The following is a 15,789-nucleotide window of genomic DNA, read 5'->3' as shown; positions in this document are numbered from 1 at the left end:
ACCATAGTTGCAAGGAATCTGAAGTAAAAATGTAAAATCCGTTGAGCTAGAGAAGGAGGTCAAAAAAAAAAAAAAAAAGCAAACAAACAAACAAGCAAACAAAACAAAAACAAGGTAGCAATATGCTTTCCTTTCTCGATCGCTTTTCATCCTCAAATTTTCTATCCGAACTCCGGAGTTAGCTCATGTTTATCTCAGGGTAAAACTTAAAAGTGGTCCAAAACTTTCTTTATCATTGGGTGATTTGTGAATGCAACAGTGCCATATTAACAGCTAGGAGGACTTTTCACCCAAATTTGGCAAAGCCCCTTTATTTAAATTCAGATCCATATCCGTCCTTTTCCCTCTGCTCCTTGCCCCTCAATTTCTATATAAACCATAAACCTTCGCTATCCTTCTCATTGACTAAGCCATCATTTGGCAACTACCTTCGTTGCTCAGTACATCCATTATCCACCCCCTGAAGCTCCGATAGAAAAACACAATTAACAAAGCTTGGTCATAGAATACTGCAGCTTGGAGAACGGGAGAGGAACAGAAGGGAGAGCAAAGGGAGAAAGAACTCGTATGGATAATATTGTTTCTACGCTTATATACATCCTCATCCTTTTCTCTACTGCTCTTTATTATTGCCTATCGAAGAACAAGGAGAGAACAAACAAAGGAAGAGCAAAGTTGCCTCCTGGCTCTATGGGATGGCCTTACATAGGAGAGACTCTTCAATTGTACTCCCAAGATCCGAATGTTTTCTTTGCTCAGAAGCAAAAACGGTTTGCATGACTCAGCTAGCTATTAACACTAGTTGATTTTCACATCCTCCTTTAAATTTATGTCCCGCTGCCAGAAACTGCAGAGATCACGAGCTGATGATTTTCTTGTTCTTACGCACAGATATGGAGATATGTTCAAGACCAAGATACTTGGCTGCCCTTGTATCATGTTGGCTAGCCCTGAAGCCTCTCGGTTCGTGTTGGTTACTCATTCTCACTTGTTCAAACCAACCTATCCCAGGAGTAAAGAGACGATGATCGGCCCCTGGGCATTGTTTTTCCACGAAGGAAACTACCACACTCACTTGAAGAAGCTGGTTCATAACTCGTTATCTCCAGAGGCCCTTCGAAAGCTGGTTCCGGATATTGAAGCTATAATCATTTCTTGCATGCAAACTTGGGAGTCCGGTCTGATCACCAACACATTCCATGAGATGAAGAAGGTATTTTTGGAGAGTGCCCTGACGACTTTGTTGTCTTGTTCATTGTAGCATAGCTAGAGTATTTGACTATTTTCATACGGGGTCTCTTAGAAATTTGTTTTTTCTTGATGGGTCCTTCTAACCTTATGGTTTCCGGGACCTCCAATTTGTCATATGTTTCATTATTTTCCTCGCACATGACATGACGATTTCGCGGATCTAACTTGCGCAGTTATCTTTTGAGGTCGGCATCCTTGCTATCTTCGGTCACCTAGAAATCAAGTATAAGAACGCACTAAAGGAGAACTATTCCATTGTAGATAAAGGGTACAATTCTTTTCCCACAAACTTGCCAGGAACAGCGTATCATAAATCTCTATTGGTAAGTGGTGATAAGCTCTTCGAGATCAGGTTGCTGCCTTAATTGGAAAGGAGCTTTCTTGCTGACTCGTCTTGTCTTTTTCACGGTGAATTATGGCAAGGCAAGGAAAAGGTTGAATCAGATCATAAGGGAAATAATCAGTGAGAGGAAGCAGAAAAAGCTATTGGATAAAGATCTGTTGGGTTACCTGCTCAACTTCAAAGATGAGAGAGGGCAAACTTTGACAGAGGATCAAATCGCTGACAACATCATAGGAGTGCTGTTTGCTGCTCAAGACACAACCGCTAGTGTCCTAACCTGGATTCTCAAGTACCTCCACGATAACCAGAAACTTTTAGAAGCTGTCAAGGTGAATTAATACCTGACCATTTTGATCCTCTCTTCTAGCTAGGCAAGAAAAGAAGTACTCTAGCTAGTAAAATAAAACAGTAAAGCCGCGGACCAATTATTTTTATACCAGTGGTCTCATTTTTCGTCCAAAATCTTGCTGCAGATAGAGCAAAGGGCTGTCTGGACCTTAAATCAAGAAGGAAAGCAACCCTTGACATGGGCTCAAACGAGAAATATGCCGCTGACACACAAGGTAATTACTACTCCCCATTACTTTATCCTCCATGGTGACAATTCGAGAGAAAGATTAATGAACTGATCCTCTGATAAGCAAAATTCACCATCCTAATTGGAATGGCAGGTAATATTAGAAAGCTTAAGGATGGCTAGCATCATATCATTCACCTTCAGGGAAGCTGTGACTGACGTAGAATATGATGGTAAGGTTCCAAACTCACACCTTTTTACCATGTGATATACATATATAGATATAGTTATATACAAACTTCTCGATTTATTTCCTCGTCTCAATGATCATATTATAGTGCTAGTATTTTCAATTTTTCATGTATATGGATGTACGTATAGTAAATCTTAACTCGTGCATGATTCATATTGAAACAGGATTTCTCATACCAAAAGGGTGGAAGGTGATGCCGCTATTCAGAAATATTCATCACAATCCCGACCATTTCGTGGACCCCAAAAGTTTTGATCCTGCAAGATTTGAGGTATCCGATTTTGGAGATATCACACGACTTTTGTTTCTTCTTTCTAATGAGTACCAAATTTTACTGATGGTTCTCGTTTTTCGAGATTATTATTATTGTTCTTCTACAGTACTTTGTTTATTGTATTTGCGGTGGCCTTTGATTCAGGTGGCCCCCAAGCCCAACACCTTCATGCCATTTGGCAGTGGAGCCCACGCCTGTCCCGGAAATGACCTCGCCAAACTGGAGATGTTGATTTTGATCCACCATCTGGTGACCAAGCATAGGTACGATGGCGACCTCGTACACTTTAAAAATATATATATACGGATCAATTTTTGTTTTCATTTAAATTGTGGAATGAATTTCTTTTTTTTTTTAAATAATATTTATGGTACTAATTTCTAAGGTATTTGAATTTACAAACTTGAAAAAAGTAATGGGTTTTTTTTTTTTTTTCCATTTTGCGAGTCTAGGCTCTAGACTCATCTTTTCGTGGTTCTCCAATTTGCTTCACCAAGGTTGCCACGTCATCCAGTACCAAAAATATGCTCATCTATGCTATCAATCAACAAGTGAATGGGCTGGTGGTTGGCGCCTCCTCCTCGGGACCGTTAGGTCCTGGGGTCGAACCTCCGCAGCAACATCAGTTCGCCGTGTATTTAACGTGCTAGGTCTGGTTGGGGTGCTGGACCGGGCCGGAGTGGGAATTAGTCGGGCCGCCTTTACGGACTTGACCCGGACACCCCACTCCGTCGACAAAAAAAAAAAAAAAAAAATCAATATGAAATAGTAGTATATATTAATTAATGCCGCACCCTTTTGTTAATCTTTTTAATGTTACATTTTGGGATTTAGCTCTTAATTTTAATTTTATCATTGTCCTTCGCAGATGGGAACTAGTGGGATCCAAGGGCGGCAAAGTACAGTATAGTCCATTTCCAGTTCCTCTGAATGGACTCCCTGCTAAATTCTACAAAGAGCCGACGACCAATCAGTAGGATTGCATTTACAGATGGAGTTTCTTCACAAATTATTTAGCGAAGAAAAGAAAAAGGATGGCCTGAAAATATGGCTCAACTTTTCCAGCAAATAACCACCCTGAAATTTTTTACCTAGGAGGCCAGGTTGGTATTGGCTTCTTTTGTCCGGAATTCTGCTAAACAAGTTGCAGTATCATTATGTTTGCACAAATGTAAAACCCAAAAGTGAAAGAGTACCAAAGGGGAACATTCTCCCTATTCAATTAATCTCAAAGATGCGGTCTCATTATCTTCTTGGCATAATATCAATATGTTGGGTTCAAGTCACCATACTCCAACCAAAATGAATAAATGTTAAAAGCAGTGCCGCCAATGTAGCAGAAGAAGGTAAACGCGGCAAGTCTTCAAACAAACCACTGACCAGGGACCAAGAAATCAAATTCTCAATGAATGCTGCAGCTAAACTGTTGGAGCCAAGAAGAAGACGGCTTGGTTTCTTGCATCAGCGGCGCAAAGATGATCCACATGTTCACCTTACTGGCTACGAAAGGAAGAGACTGCCCTCAACTGCAGGGCATTCAAATGGAGAGCAGGCACATATGCCATTCTATAAATATAATCCCAATTTTCTATTCTGAAGCTAATATAGTTTGGCCGGTGGCACCAATGTTATGTCTCATGCATGGAGAAAATCTCGTCCTTCCTCCCAACTCAATTATTGGTCAGCCTCCACCTAATAAATAAATGGCAGGCGCCAAAACGCAAAAGAATAGAAAGGACAGGGAAAGAGGAGGTGGGGTTCGGAAGGAAAATCCCACCAGGAAAGTACACGAAGTTTGTCAACAATGGCGGGCAAACTACAAATAATATGAAATAAATAGCTTCCAGAACATATAAACTCAACTAAATATACAACTTTTTCTGAGATTTTTTTAATCTTGCAAACTTTAATTGCTGAAACAAACATATATTACTTCATGAAACTAGACCTCAAAGAGAATAAGACTTTGGCAGCCGGATTTTTAAGATAGGAGTTCTGGAATTAGTTATCTGACAGCTAGAACAGACACATTCTTTAGGCTACCAAGATCAGCTTCTTTTGCAAGGTTAAAATTTTGACTTAGATTCTCCATTTAAAATGGATTGATCATCATTACACCAATTGTTCTTCTGAACAGCAAAAGCAACACCAGCCCTTTTTAGCAAAGATTAACTATTGAAAATTATAAAACATATATAGATTCTCCGTTTAAAAAGGTTTCCAGTTTCCACCATCAAAAAGAAATCCATACCAGCTGAATCGATGAACTATATACTTCTACCAATATACCCCTCGCTCTACCTGTGAAGTGAATTCATCAAGATTCATTGCTCTAAAGCAATTCTGCAATACAGATTTTGGAAAAATAAAAATCTCCCAAGGGCAATAAATAGGCCCACAACAACCAGTTTCAAATAATTGTAGCATCATTTAAGGTCGGTAATGCGCAATAATAAATAACTGATGCGACAATGCATAGCACAGATATGTCAACTGTGAAGTCGAATTTCATGCCCAATTTATGGTGAAAACTAACATCTGCGATGATAACAAGGCGTGGTTCGTAGTGGAAGTGATTAAAGGAAATACTCCAGCCCCTATTGGTGTATAATTTCATGAACAATCAAAGTCAGAAATCTCACACTTCACCTGCTGGTTAGTTTGGCATGAACCATCCTGATCAATTTAACTTTTTCTTCTGACTTCTATGACAGACATCTCTTCTCAACCAACTTTTAATCCGTTAGCGTCATTATTTCCTTCCATTGCCAAAACATTTGCTTTTCCGTAGCTGTCAAAGTCACTACTTTCTTTGCAAGAGTAATACATTGAAGACCGAGATAATATGCCAAGGTCATTGACGATATTTTCTCATTCGTACAAGTTCTCCATCACAACTCCAAACTTCAGGGGATGCGCGTCAAAAACATGAGGTGCTATAAACCCTTGATGATCTGAACACCTGACTATAGTTGCTCACAAGCTCAGCAATCGCCATGTTTTCTGCCCTTCTCTTTCGTAGTTTGTGTGTATATGATGGAACTGGGAAGAACTCGATCTCATCTTATTTTCTGCCTAACAACAATAATCTATGTCACCAACCTAGGGAAGCAAACAGGCATAAAGACAGCAAGAGCAACAATCCTACAAATAAGGTTTGAAGCACTTCAATAGGGTAAAAGAGATTATTCTAGCTATAATGTATCCACAATCATTTTTAGATTTAGAAACCCAAAAAAAAATATATTTTTCTCTCATTCTCATTATTTTGGTAAAAGCCTTTTGCTAAGTAGTAAAAACCAATTCAAAATACTCTAATAGAAGACTGGTACGACAACAATGGAAATGATGAAATGGCAAGTTATGTGCTTGAAGGCATGTCAAGGAACTTATTTGAGCGCAGTTTAAATTGAGCACTAGAAGTGAAAATTGCAGTATATGAACGTACAGGTAACAGAATTGGACCCGAAACCTCACAAGCAATACACTTTTCTGTCTGTTTCTGCAGGTAACACAAGCAATACACAAGCAAACCTCATATACAGGTAACAGTATATGAGTGTGTGTGGGCGTATTGCACCAATGGGCCTAGCCATGTGAAGTGGAGTTATTATCACAAAGCCTTAGATGGAAAGTCCATTATGTGCGGTACAATCCTCGTCTCAAAAAGCTTTCGAGCCCAATCTTCAGAGAACCTAACTGCTGATCAACCCAATCATATTTTCAAGGGATAATGTTTTTGTTTAGACATCAAACCTCCTTATCATTGTCAACAAAGATAAATGGCCAGTACAATTCTGAAACAAGAACACTTGCTTAACTGCTTGGAATTACGACAGAAAGAATTACAACAGAAACACTAGTATCGCATGAGCTTTACAGATGAGGAAATTGAATTTTTTTTTAAAAAAAAAAATTTAAAAGTGAAAGATTTTGAATTCAAGACCTCTTACTTTTAATTTCTTCTATTTTACCGTCCAACTTAATCCTACGATAAAATTGAAGAAAAAGTTTGTACCCTATGTCCTCTTAGAAGATGAACATGAACGACACTTATCTTCTTACATTATATTCTCAATCTAAACAAGTACATTATTGTACTTTCTAAATTTTTGAAGAACAAGGAAGCATATTATGAAGCACTAGACAGGTTTTGAACCTCCGACGGAGTACACGGACCAAGGCCCAATGGTTAACTTAAGTGTATGTCTCCATGGGCATTTCTCTTAATCAAAGATGAGAAGCTGACAACTGTCAGTAGACAAAATCATTGAATTCACGACTCTTTAGTGGTTTCGAAACAGCAAAGAATGGGGGGCAGGGTGCACGTACACGTACATGTTTTTATGTTGATTTGGAGGAAAGCGGATGTGGTTATACTACTGTCCAAATCCTTTCTATTTTGTCATCTAATTTAATCTACTCGTACCCTTTTTTTAGGGCCGGGCCAAACATGCTACTCATACTAAAGGCTCAAATCCTAATTTTTTTTTATCAACCGAAGTGTCCATATCACTCTAAATTTAGTGGACTTGACTTATCAAGGAACATTTAATTAATCTTTATGATGTAGTTATACACATATTCATTTGAACGTCCATTAATGATATGTTTGACTTCAACATATTTATTAAACGAGTCCTATGTTAAATTTTTGTGTTTTTCCCAAATTTAAATGTGTTATGAATGCCAACTAAATACGCTCCCAAAAAAACTAACTGGATTCACTAAAAAGCTTTGTTTCAATTTTATTTGTTGGATCAACCAGATGGAAAACAATGATGTTCGCATGTACAATAATCTATGCGACGACTGAATCAATGTACTAATTAAGTATTAACATAACAAATGTAAACATTAGCACGATTTATTTTAAACAATAGAGTTTTTTTTTTTTTTTGGTAAAACAGTCAAGCTCTAATGATACATTTATTGTGTGGCAGAGACCAAAATAAAATGCTAATATATTTTTCTATATTTGATCTATTTTAGTAAAGGAAATATATTTTGCACTTGATTTACACTTCGATCATTTATTTTATTATATAGTTCAATAAATGAAAATTATTGTATAATTAAAATAATAGTGACAATGTGATTATTAATAAAAATGAGAGAGTGCTAATGATATATATTTAAGAAAGTTGTAAAGTACTGAGAGGGGTGAGGGCCCACTCATTAGCAGTTATGTAGTGTAGTGTACCCGCATCCGCATGCACCCAGTCGCCTCTCTCCTCGCAACTCGCAAGATCTCCCTCCCCCTTCCCTTTCCTTCCTTCATTCACATCTTTGCTCATTACCATTCCTTCCAGCCTTAAAACCTGTTAACCTTTAACCGCCTCCTTTTTCCCTCCTCCCTGCGTCCTTCCCTTACTTTCCATTGCTTCAATACACAATTAATACAACTCACCGCCCACACCACTCCAACAGCCTCTGCAGCGATGGTAGATTTGTCTATAAAAAGATTGCAAGTTCGGGTATAATTAGGGATTTCTTTTTTCTAAAGTACGTATGAGGATTAACTAGGGGTGGAGTGGACGTGAAGTTGAAGATGATCCAATCTGCTGCTCTGGATTCGATGTGGAAAGCCGATGTCGTCCCCAGCGCCTGGCATTTTCTGTTGGCGGTATATTTCGCAGTCGGTTTTGCCGTCGCCAGGTTTTTGTTTGATAAGCACCTCCTTCAGGTAAGCTTCCCGTTCTTGTTGTTCTGTATGTAAATATGCTCGCGCTATCTTAATTTGCGAATTTGTCAATGATTGGTTTTTGTCTCATTTGATTCATTTGTGTTTATTGTTTGAAGATTGTTTTTGATGTTCTTGCATCTTGACTGGAATTGGACTTCTTCAGCCTGAATTCTGCACTAATGTTTTATATTGGATCTTGAAACGGTAGAATTGGGGTACACTTTTCCCCATTTGTTTCTATTGATACTCGAAGTGTTAAAGTTCAACCATATTAAACGTTTGCACCTTATCGACTCCATCCTTTTCCAGGAAACCAAGACGAGCGCTCTGCGGATAGCAAAATTATTCCTTTCTTTATGATAATTTGATTGAAATTTCCGATGCGCTTGATGCGAAGCAGTAAGTTAATTAGGATGGACGGATTGACAACAGTTGGTAGTGTAAGAGTTGTTGAATTTCGGCCTATTGTTCTTAACTATCAGTTTTCGAACAGTGCAAATACATTTGGTCATGGACATTGGAAACATGCATTATCGTAATGTATATCTTGGGGGTGTTTGCGTTTGATTGCTTCACCTGATTATAGATTTGGATTGTGACAAAATCAGTCCTTTGATTTTATCGTTTGATTTTGCATCTAAAATTTAGATTTTTCAGTAGCCAATTAGTCTATGGATTCATTTATTTTGGTGGGGGGCAGGGAACCAATAAGAAGCGATTACAGGGCTATGAAGCTATAATCAAGAATCTGCCCAAGAGTAGCTTTGTCCAATTCTGATTAATTAGCATTTTGCAAAATTTACAGCAAAAGACAGTATGATTTTTCAATCTAATGTAATCTGGTTGTCCGGATGCATTAGAGTTTTGTAAATAAGAAACCAAGCACATGGAGATACTGATAAAGTAGAGGGTATAAACAAAGGAACCCAAACTAATTCAAACTGAGAAAGGTCAAATTAATCTATATATGTTGGAGAAGTTTGAAATTCTTATTTTGTGCATACATCTGCCTGCAAGATGGAGCACTTGTTTGTCTGGGTGAAAGTAGCACCTTTATTGAAGACTTGGCATATTGTGGAAATTTGCATATCTCTTGTTTGTCAATTTGATTGATTCCCTTTTGCACTGCCTTATTGTATGGTTCACGAACTTTATGCTCTAGACGTATCCTACTGTAGTTGGCTGGTAGATTAAGTGACCTCTTAAGAGAAAGTCCTGATTAGCTTGATGCATTGTTTGGCTTGTTTGGAAGATACTGAAATGGGAGTCTCTAAGTAATCAATGTTTAATAATGGTACAGGTAGAGATGAAAAAGTATTGCTTGGGAGTTTGGGTTTTCTACCTTTGGGGGAAAATTGGGTATCACTTTTTCCATTTACCGTGAAATTGTCTTTTCACATTTAAGTCTATCAAGAGCTGTAAGATTGGAGTCAAGTTGCTTCCAAAGATTGCATAGGTGCTGCAAATTATGAATTTTAGTGCAGCAAGCAGTCCAACTAAACTTACCTCTTCTGATGGAATTACAGTTTTCTAAAGTAAGTTCCATATAACAAACAAAAGAAAACTTTTTCCACCTTGGCTGCAGCAGCAGTTATATCATTGACACGTTGAACCTGAATCTTCTTTTACTTTTTATCATCTCATTTATTGCTGCTGGAACATTCGGCACTGTAGTTCCTTTCATTGGCCATTTTAAGTCCTCTTTTACGGATTGCAGGAAGTGGGAGAGGAGATGACTGTGCAGGTGAATGATTTCTTATTGTTGCTTGGCCCAGGTTTTAAAATGTTTTTAGTTTGCTAGGAACTAGAAAAATACATGATCATTACATTCACAAAATATAAAAAGATGATGCTATCTTTGTCCACCGCATATATTTTTAGCCTTGTTTGAGAGTTTCCCTTCCTTCTGAAGCAGCTAATTTTAGATGGTACCAGTGTATTTTATTCCTGGTGAGATTGAGCATTATACGGGTTGACCAGAGTTCTCTGCAGTCTTTACGCTCAGCCTAGTGAGAGCCATTCATAAGCACTTTAATGTCTCATAGAAGAAATGAAAGCCTTCTATAAATCCCTCAAGCAGACACGGAGTTTGTTTGTTTTAGAGTATTTTTCCCCTTTCTTTTGGCTTGCTAGTTTGACATGTTAGAACATCCTGAATAATTAGATGTCAGAGTTTTCCTCCCAAGAACAGTTCCAATAGTATAAAGAATGCATTGCAATATCAACAGAATAATCACTTTTATCTTTCTTTGGCTAGTGGTTGAACTTGTGAACCTATTGAGCATATCCAGATACATCATTTTCTTAATTTTCTGTCTACAGAGGGTAGCAACATGGTTATTGAGCAATGGATCTATTCCACTGAAAATTAACAAGGCTAGAAGGATGAAGATTGCAAAATGTTCTGAGTCTTTGTGGAAGCTAACATATTATGCCACTGTTGAATTGTCTGTCCTATTGGTCATCTATGGTGAGCCGTGGTTCACAGATATACAGGAGTACTTCAGAGGGTGGCCAAACCAACACCTCAAGTAAGTCATTGATTGATATTGTTCAAGCACTAAACATGCGGGGCTGATTTTGGATTTTTAGAGTAATTGAAGTGACATATTATGCTCAATGCTATAGCAGTTAACAGGAGAGTTAATTCACAAGCAAAGTTTGCTTCTTCTTGCATGGTTGGTCTGATTAAATTATGCTCAACTACCTCAGATCTTTTACCTTCTATTTTCGTATATTTTTTGATAAAAATCTCCTCTATTTTTTGGGGAAATAAATGATGCTGTGCTTTATATCTGTTGGATCAATAAATACAAATATTGTAGGGTCTCACTGAAATTTTAACTCATTGTTGGGCATGCATACTTCTGGTGTAACAATTTTCTATAGCTCTTTACATGAGGTCCAAAAGGTAAATTTAGGCTCCGTTTGATAACACTGAATCTGAATTCTGAATTCTGAAATAATTAATTTGCTGAATTTTAAGCACTGAAAAGAGATATATGAATGTCTGAATCTTAATGCTGAATCTATTTATACTGTTTGATAAATATTCATAATTTAATGCTTAATAAGCTAGATTGTACAATTTTGCCATTCTATCTTTTAATCCAAAAAGGAAATAAAACCTATGATTTAATTAACTTAAAATTGTTAGGTATGAAAATGACAATGATTGTGAAGAGCAATGCATACAATGACAATGTTTCTTTGTGTGGGAAAAGGGTATGGTTTCATCGTTTTGAGAATGGGAAAACGAGCTTTTAATACTCTAAAAGCATGTTCAATTACATTTCTCAATCTTGCATGTGTTTGGTTAAAACGTACTTCTTTTGATCTTGGACGAGAAGTATTTCGAAAATCAGACAACCAATATCTAATATTTCGATATAGTGTCATAAAGCCATGTGTGTGTGGATAAGCTGCATCACATAAATAATATTTATCTGTACAAAAAAAATATATATCAAAATATAAATGTTTGTGGATGAAAATTACTGCAAAAAAATACTATTGTTAAAAAAAATTTTTGAATAGAGAATATCAAGTTGTTTTGTTTAATTAGATAAGGATTTTGAATAAGGAATATTAGGTTGTTTAATTAGATAAGGATTTTGAATGTAATTAACAAACAGGGATATATTTGGTAGATAAGATAAAGTAGTTGAAGTAAATCTCTTGATTCTTATCAAATTAAGCATTCAGCTACGATTCTTGTGCTGAAAAAAATACATACAAATTCAGCACCACTTAATAAGTTCAGCAGGTGAATTTTTATTTATCAAACACCCACAACATCTGAATGTCTGAATGAATTCAGTTTCAGCACTTTTTTATGTTATCAAACAGGCACTTACTTTAACTGAAATGTATTAAATGTTTTGTTAGTATAATATATTCTCTCAGACCCATAATTAGAGTCATTTTTTGGTGGAACCCAACTTTTTATGGAGACATGTAATTGTTGTGTCTAGACTGGGTGACATTGCATCAATTTACATATGTAACCTTTAAATTCTAAATATCTGCTTGGTAAATGTGTATTGAGATTTGAAAAGTTTTTCAAATGGCAAAATTGGAAAGCAACTAATATTTTGGGATATCAAAAAAATAGAAACAGGACATTAACAATGGAACAGAGAGCGTATCTTTTATTTCAGGTGGGTCCATGCTTGTCATTTAATATGTTGCTAACTTGTCTGTGAAGTAGTGTGGAATAGATGTTGTTAAAATTGACCTTCTAATACTAAGAAACGTTTTTGGTTTTACTTTAATCTCCTTTAATGAAGCTTCTTGTTCTTGGCTGCAATTTCTAATGTAGTTACTTCAAATTAAACCAGCTGAAAAGGTCTAACTGCTATTCTAAAGTTAAGTTTAATAGAAGATCCTAACATACTTGGTACGTTTAAAATTCAAATGGCTACATATGTTTTCTAGCACAATTTCCAAGTATATTTTGTTCTTATCTCATGGAATAGCTTTACTGTTGTAGTTTGGGTTTTTCTTTTTCTCGTCTTGTGGGAGGTTACCAACAAGACCTTGCCAATGTCCTGGGAGACTACCACAGATCACTGCAACTTTGAAACACAAACCTGATTCTTGGAAGTGGCATTAAATTTTTTGGGATAATTTTATTTTATACTTAAATATTTTCTAACACTAGTTTGTTGGGAACAGTCTCTGGTTTATGCTTCATTTCTATCTGAGGAATAGTAATTCTGTGATTTAAGAAATTTCTTGTTGTTTGCTCTTAGCCTGGGTTCTTACTTGTTCGAAATCTTGCTATCTCAAATCACTCGATTGTGTCTCACATTGCAGGCCCTCTATAAAGCTCATCTACATGTGTCAATGTGGCTTCTACATCTACAGCATTTCTGCTTTACTTACTTGGGAAACACGCAGGAAAGATTTTGCAGTGATGATGTCCCATCATGTTGTCACTGTTATCTTGATTAGCTATTCATATATTACAAGGTACGTTTGTGCCTCTAGCAATGTTTTTTTCATCTGACACTTTGGAGTATGTCCTTTGAACATGACAACAGAGAGCATATCCTCTTTACTCGAAAAGGCTGCAGAACTTTATTAATCACTTGAAAGTAAAAAAAAGGATCATATTTGCATTATTTTCACTTCAGTTGGTGGTTATAGATATCATGTTAAGTCATGGATATGTTAATTTGAAATATTTAACTTTTGATCCATGTAGGTTTTTCCGAATTGGCTCTATTATTCTTGCTTTGCATGATGCAAGCGATGTCTTCATGGAAGCTGCTAAAGTTTTTAAATATTCTGAGAAGGAATTTGGAGCTAGTGTATGCTTTGGGTTATTTGCTCTCTCATGGCTCGTGCTGAGGCTTATATACTTTCCATTTTGGGTCATAAGATCTTCAAGGTTTGCTTCTCAAACAGGTATTTTGTTTTAGTTTTCATTCTCATATTCTGATTGTTTTCTGCTAATAATTTGTCATTGTCATTCCCCCAGCTATTACATAGTTTTGTGCCTCAATTTATCAGACACTTATGATGCCTCCTTGTACTATGTGTTCAACACAATGCTATTGACGCTGCTTGTTTTCCACATTTACTGGTGGTTTCTCATATGTGCAATGATCATGAGACAGCTAAAAAACAGGGGAAAAGTTGGAGAAGATATACGTTCTGGTAAGTATTGTTGAAATTGCCAAATATGTTTTATTTGACAGGAAGAAAATGTTTTTCTGGAACTGAACTCTTGTGCTCTCACCTTGTTGTGTTTCTGTTTTTTACTTGTTTATGATCGTTTACATGCAAGTTATCAGGAGAATTTTTTTTTTGGTTAATCATTTAAGAAGATAGTAAAGAAAATACAATCTAAACTAGGGGATGAAGTATTAATACCTTTTTCTTTTCTTTTTCCTTCGACATTAGGAAAAAAGGGAAAGTTAGCTTTTCGACCTTTACCATTTTAGTGACCTACACTTTGCGAGAGTCTTTTGATGCTGCTCAGTTTTTTTAGCATCCTTTTCTCAGGCCTTGGTGGATCAATGGGCATTTTAGGTAAAAATCTGGTAGCATATGGAATAATTAAAGATCAGCATGAGAAACATACATCAGAAGAGTTGAAGTTGGATTTCGATTTGAAGTATGACTGAATTTTTTTTCCACATAATAATCTTATACTTGGGAGTTACATGGTTATATTGAAGTTCCCACACTTTCCAAATTATGGGAAGTGCCTGTCTTAATTTTTCCGTTCCTAGGCGTTGACTTTTCCTTTGTGATTACAGTATAGGATAATTTATCCACAGTGATTAAGATGCCTTATTAATTTCATTTGGATTATCTTTTGCATCTCCATAAAGTGATGACCTGCTTCAATTTGATATATTGTGTTACCTGGAACAATTGCTGTAGTCTTTTTTCCTTTCACACCAGGTGTTGGTTGTGACTCTTTCGTGTACATTTTGAATTTCTATTTTCTACCCTCATCATGCATTAATAATGTTAAAATTACTGATTTAATACAATATCAATTTACTACTAATACTGACCTATAACGTTTCAGAAGTTTTTGGTTATCAATCTTTTGAAAATCCACACATGCCTTGTGACTTTCCCACTAGAATGTATAATACATCAAGGAGTTGCTAACATATATCCATCTCAACGCAGACTCAGAGGATGATGACTAACTGGAAGAATTTGCTCAAATTTGCTGTATGAAGAATCCGTTTTGAGCAGACTGCCATATGAGCATAGGGCTGCATCTGGTTGGTAGAATCATCTGTTTCCTTGCTCTAAATCCACTGACTGTTGGTTCTCCAGCTTGCAGGGACTCAAGTGTACTCTTTCTTGTGATTAAAGAAGAACAGCAAAGAAAGATGTAGTGCCGCGCGGTTTAGATTCAGAACCGCATTTTTGGTGTATAAAAGCATAGATAGCAGGATCTTCCCCAGTTGTACTTTTTCTTTCCACAGTTAGTGTTGAAAATGACTGAGCAACGGTTTACCTCCTCCTCGCCTATCGTTAGTGTTTTGTGCTAAGTTTGAAGGCTCTTGTGCATTTTCCTTTCCCTTATGAACCATGTCATTAGCTCTCGTAAATTTTTGATGTTATCGATGGAATTTTTACCACGTTAAGTACGCCATTGACGGCACCGATAATTGAGCTTTAGAAATAAATTTTCTTCTTTCACTTCACCGGAATCCCCAAGTTCCAACGCCTTTTGCACATTTCAACAGCTTGATGGGGTTCAAAATTTTGACGTCCCATTAGCACCATTACCATTATCTGTCTGGTAGAGATTATTTTGGGTTTCTAGATTCATATGCCATGATTATGCGCCAATGTAATTCTTCATCTTGGAAGCTATGAACAGATTCAAGATAACTTTGCACTGATAATTAGTTGGATTTTTTTTTTTATTGCATGAGATGGATGGAATTTGAAAAACGGTAAAAATATATATATATATATATATATT

General features: G+C 36.5%; 2 protein-coding genes across 4 annotated transcripts; both read left to right on the top strand.

The window, feature by feature from the left end:
* Window positions 1-371: 371 nt before the first annotated feature.
* Window positions 372-4,264, top strand: LOC113731421 (abscisic acid 8'-hydroxylase 4). Its single transcript, XM_027256687.2, has 9 exons — window positions 372-770; window positions 892-1,213; window positions 1,425-1,574; window positions 1,675-1,923; window positions 2,068-2,157; window positions 2,266-2,344; window positions 2,529-2,635; window positions 2,783-2,901; window positions 3,507-4,264. The coding sequence occupies exons 1-9, from the start codon at window positions 568-570 to the stop codon at window positions 3,613-3,615; spliced, it is 1,428 nt and encodes a 475-aa protein (XP_027112488.1). The 5' UTR covers window positions 372-567; the 3' UTR covers window positions 3,616-4,264.
* Window positions 4,265-7,839: 3,575 nt separating this feature from the next.
* On the top strand, window positions 7,840-15,505 carry LOC113731420 (ceramide synthase LOH2). 3 transcript variants are annotated; one of them, XM_027256684.2, is made up of 7 exons: window positions 7,840-8,324; window positions 10,042-10,068; window positions 10,647-10,855; window positions 13,143-13,298; window positions 13,534-13,736; window positions 13,842-13,988; window positions 14,979-15,505. In XM_027256684.2, the coding sequence occupies exons 1-7, from the start codon at window positions 8,190-8,192 to the stop codon at window positions 14,996-14,998; spliced, it is 897 nt and encodes a 298-aa protein (XP_027112485.1). In that variant the 5' UTR covers window positions 7,840-8,189; the 3' UTR covers window positions 14,999-15,505. The 3 variants fall into 3 exon arrangements, with proteins under 3 accessions (XP_027112485.1, XP_027112484.1, XP_027112487.1); XM_027256683.2 differs by having other exon boundaries at window positions 7,842-8,324; window positions 13,534-13,719; window positions 13,810-13,988; XM_027256686.2 differs by lacking the exon at window positions 10,042-10,068 and having other exon boundaries at window positions 7,845-8,324; window positions 13,534-13,719; window positions 13,810-13,988.
* Window positions 15,506-15,789: the final 284 nt, after the last annotated feature.

Source organism: Coffea arabica, chromosome 2e, assembly GCF_036785885.1.
Source record: "Coffea arabica cultivar ET-39 chromosome 2e, Coffea Arabica ET-39 HiFi, whole genome shotgun sequence".
Lineage (NCBI taxonomy): Eukaryota > Viridiplantae > Streptophyta > Magnoliopsida > Gentianales > Rubiaceae > Coffea > Coffea arabica.
This window is presented reverse-complemented; position numbering and strand designations above follow the sequence as displayed.

Coding starts and splice junctions, on each gene's coding strand:
- LOC113731421 (XM_027256687.2), top strand. CDS start 568: ATGGATAATATTGTTTCTACGCTTATATACATCCTCATCCTTTTCTCT. Junction 2,158..2,265: donor ATATGCCGCTGACACACAAG/GTAATTACTACT, acceptor TTGGAATGGCAG/GTAATATTAGAAAGCTTAAG. Junction 2,902..3,506: donor CATCTGGTGACCAAGCATAG/GTACGATGGCGA, acceptor TGTCCTTCGCAG/ATGGGAACTAGTGGGATCCA.
- LOC113731420 (XM_027256683.2), top strand. CDS start 8,190: ATGATCCAATCTGCTGCTCTGGATTCGATGTGGAAAGCCGATGTCGTC. Junction 13,720..13,809: donor TGGGTCATAAGATCTTCAAG/GTTTGCTTCTCA, acceptor TCATTCCCCCAG/CTATTACATAGTTTTGTGCC. Junction 13,989..14,978: donor TGGAGAAGATATACGTTCTG/GTAAGTATTGTT, acceptor ATCTCAACGCAG/ACTCAGAGGATGATGACTAA.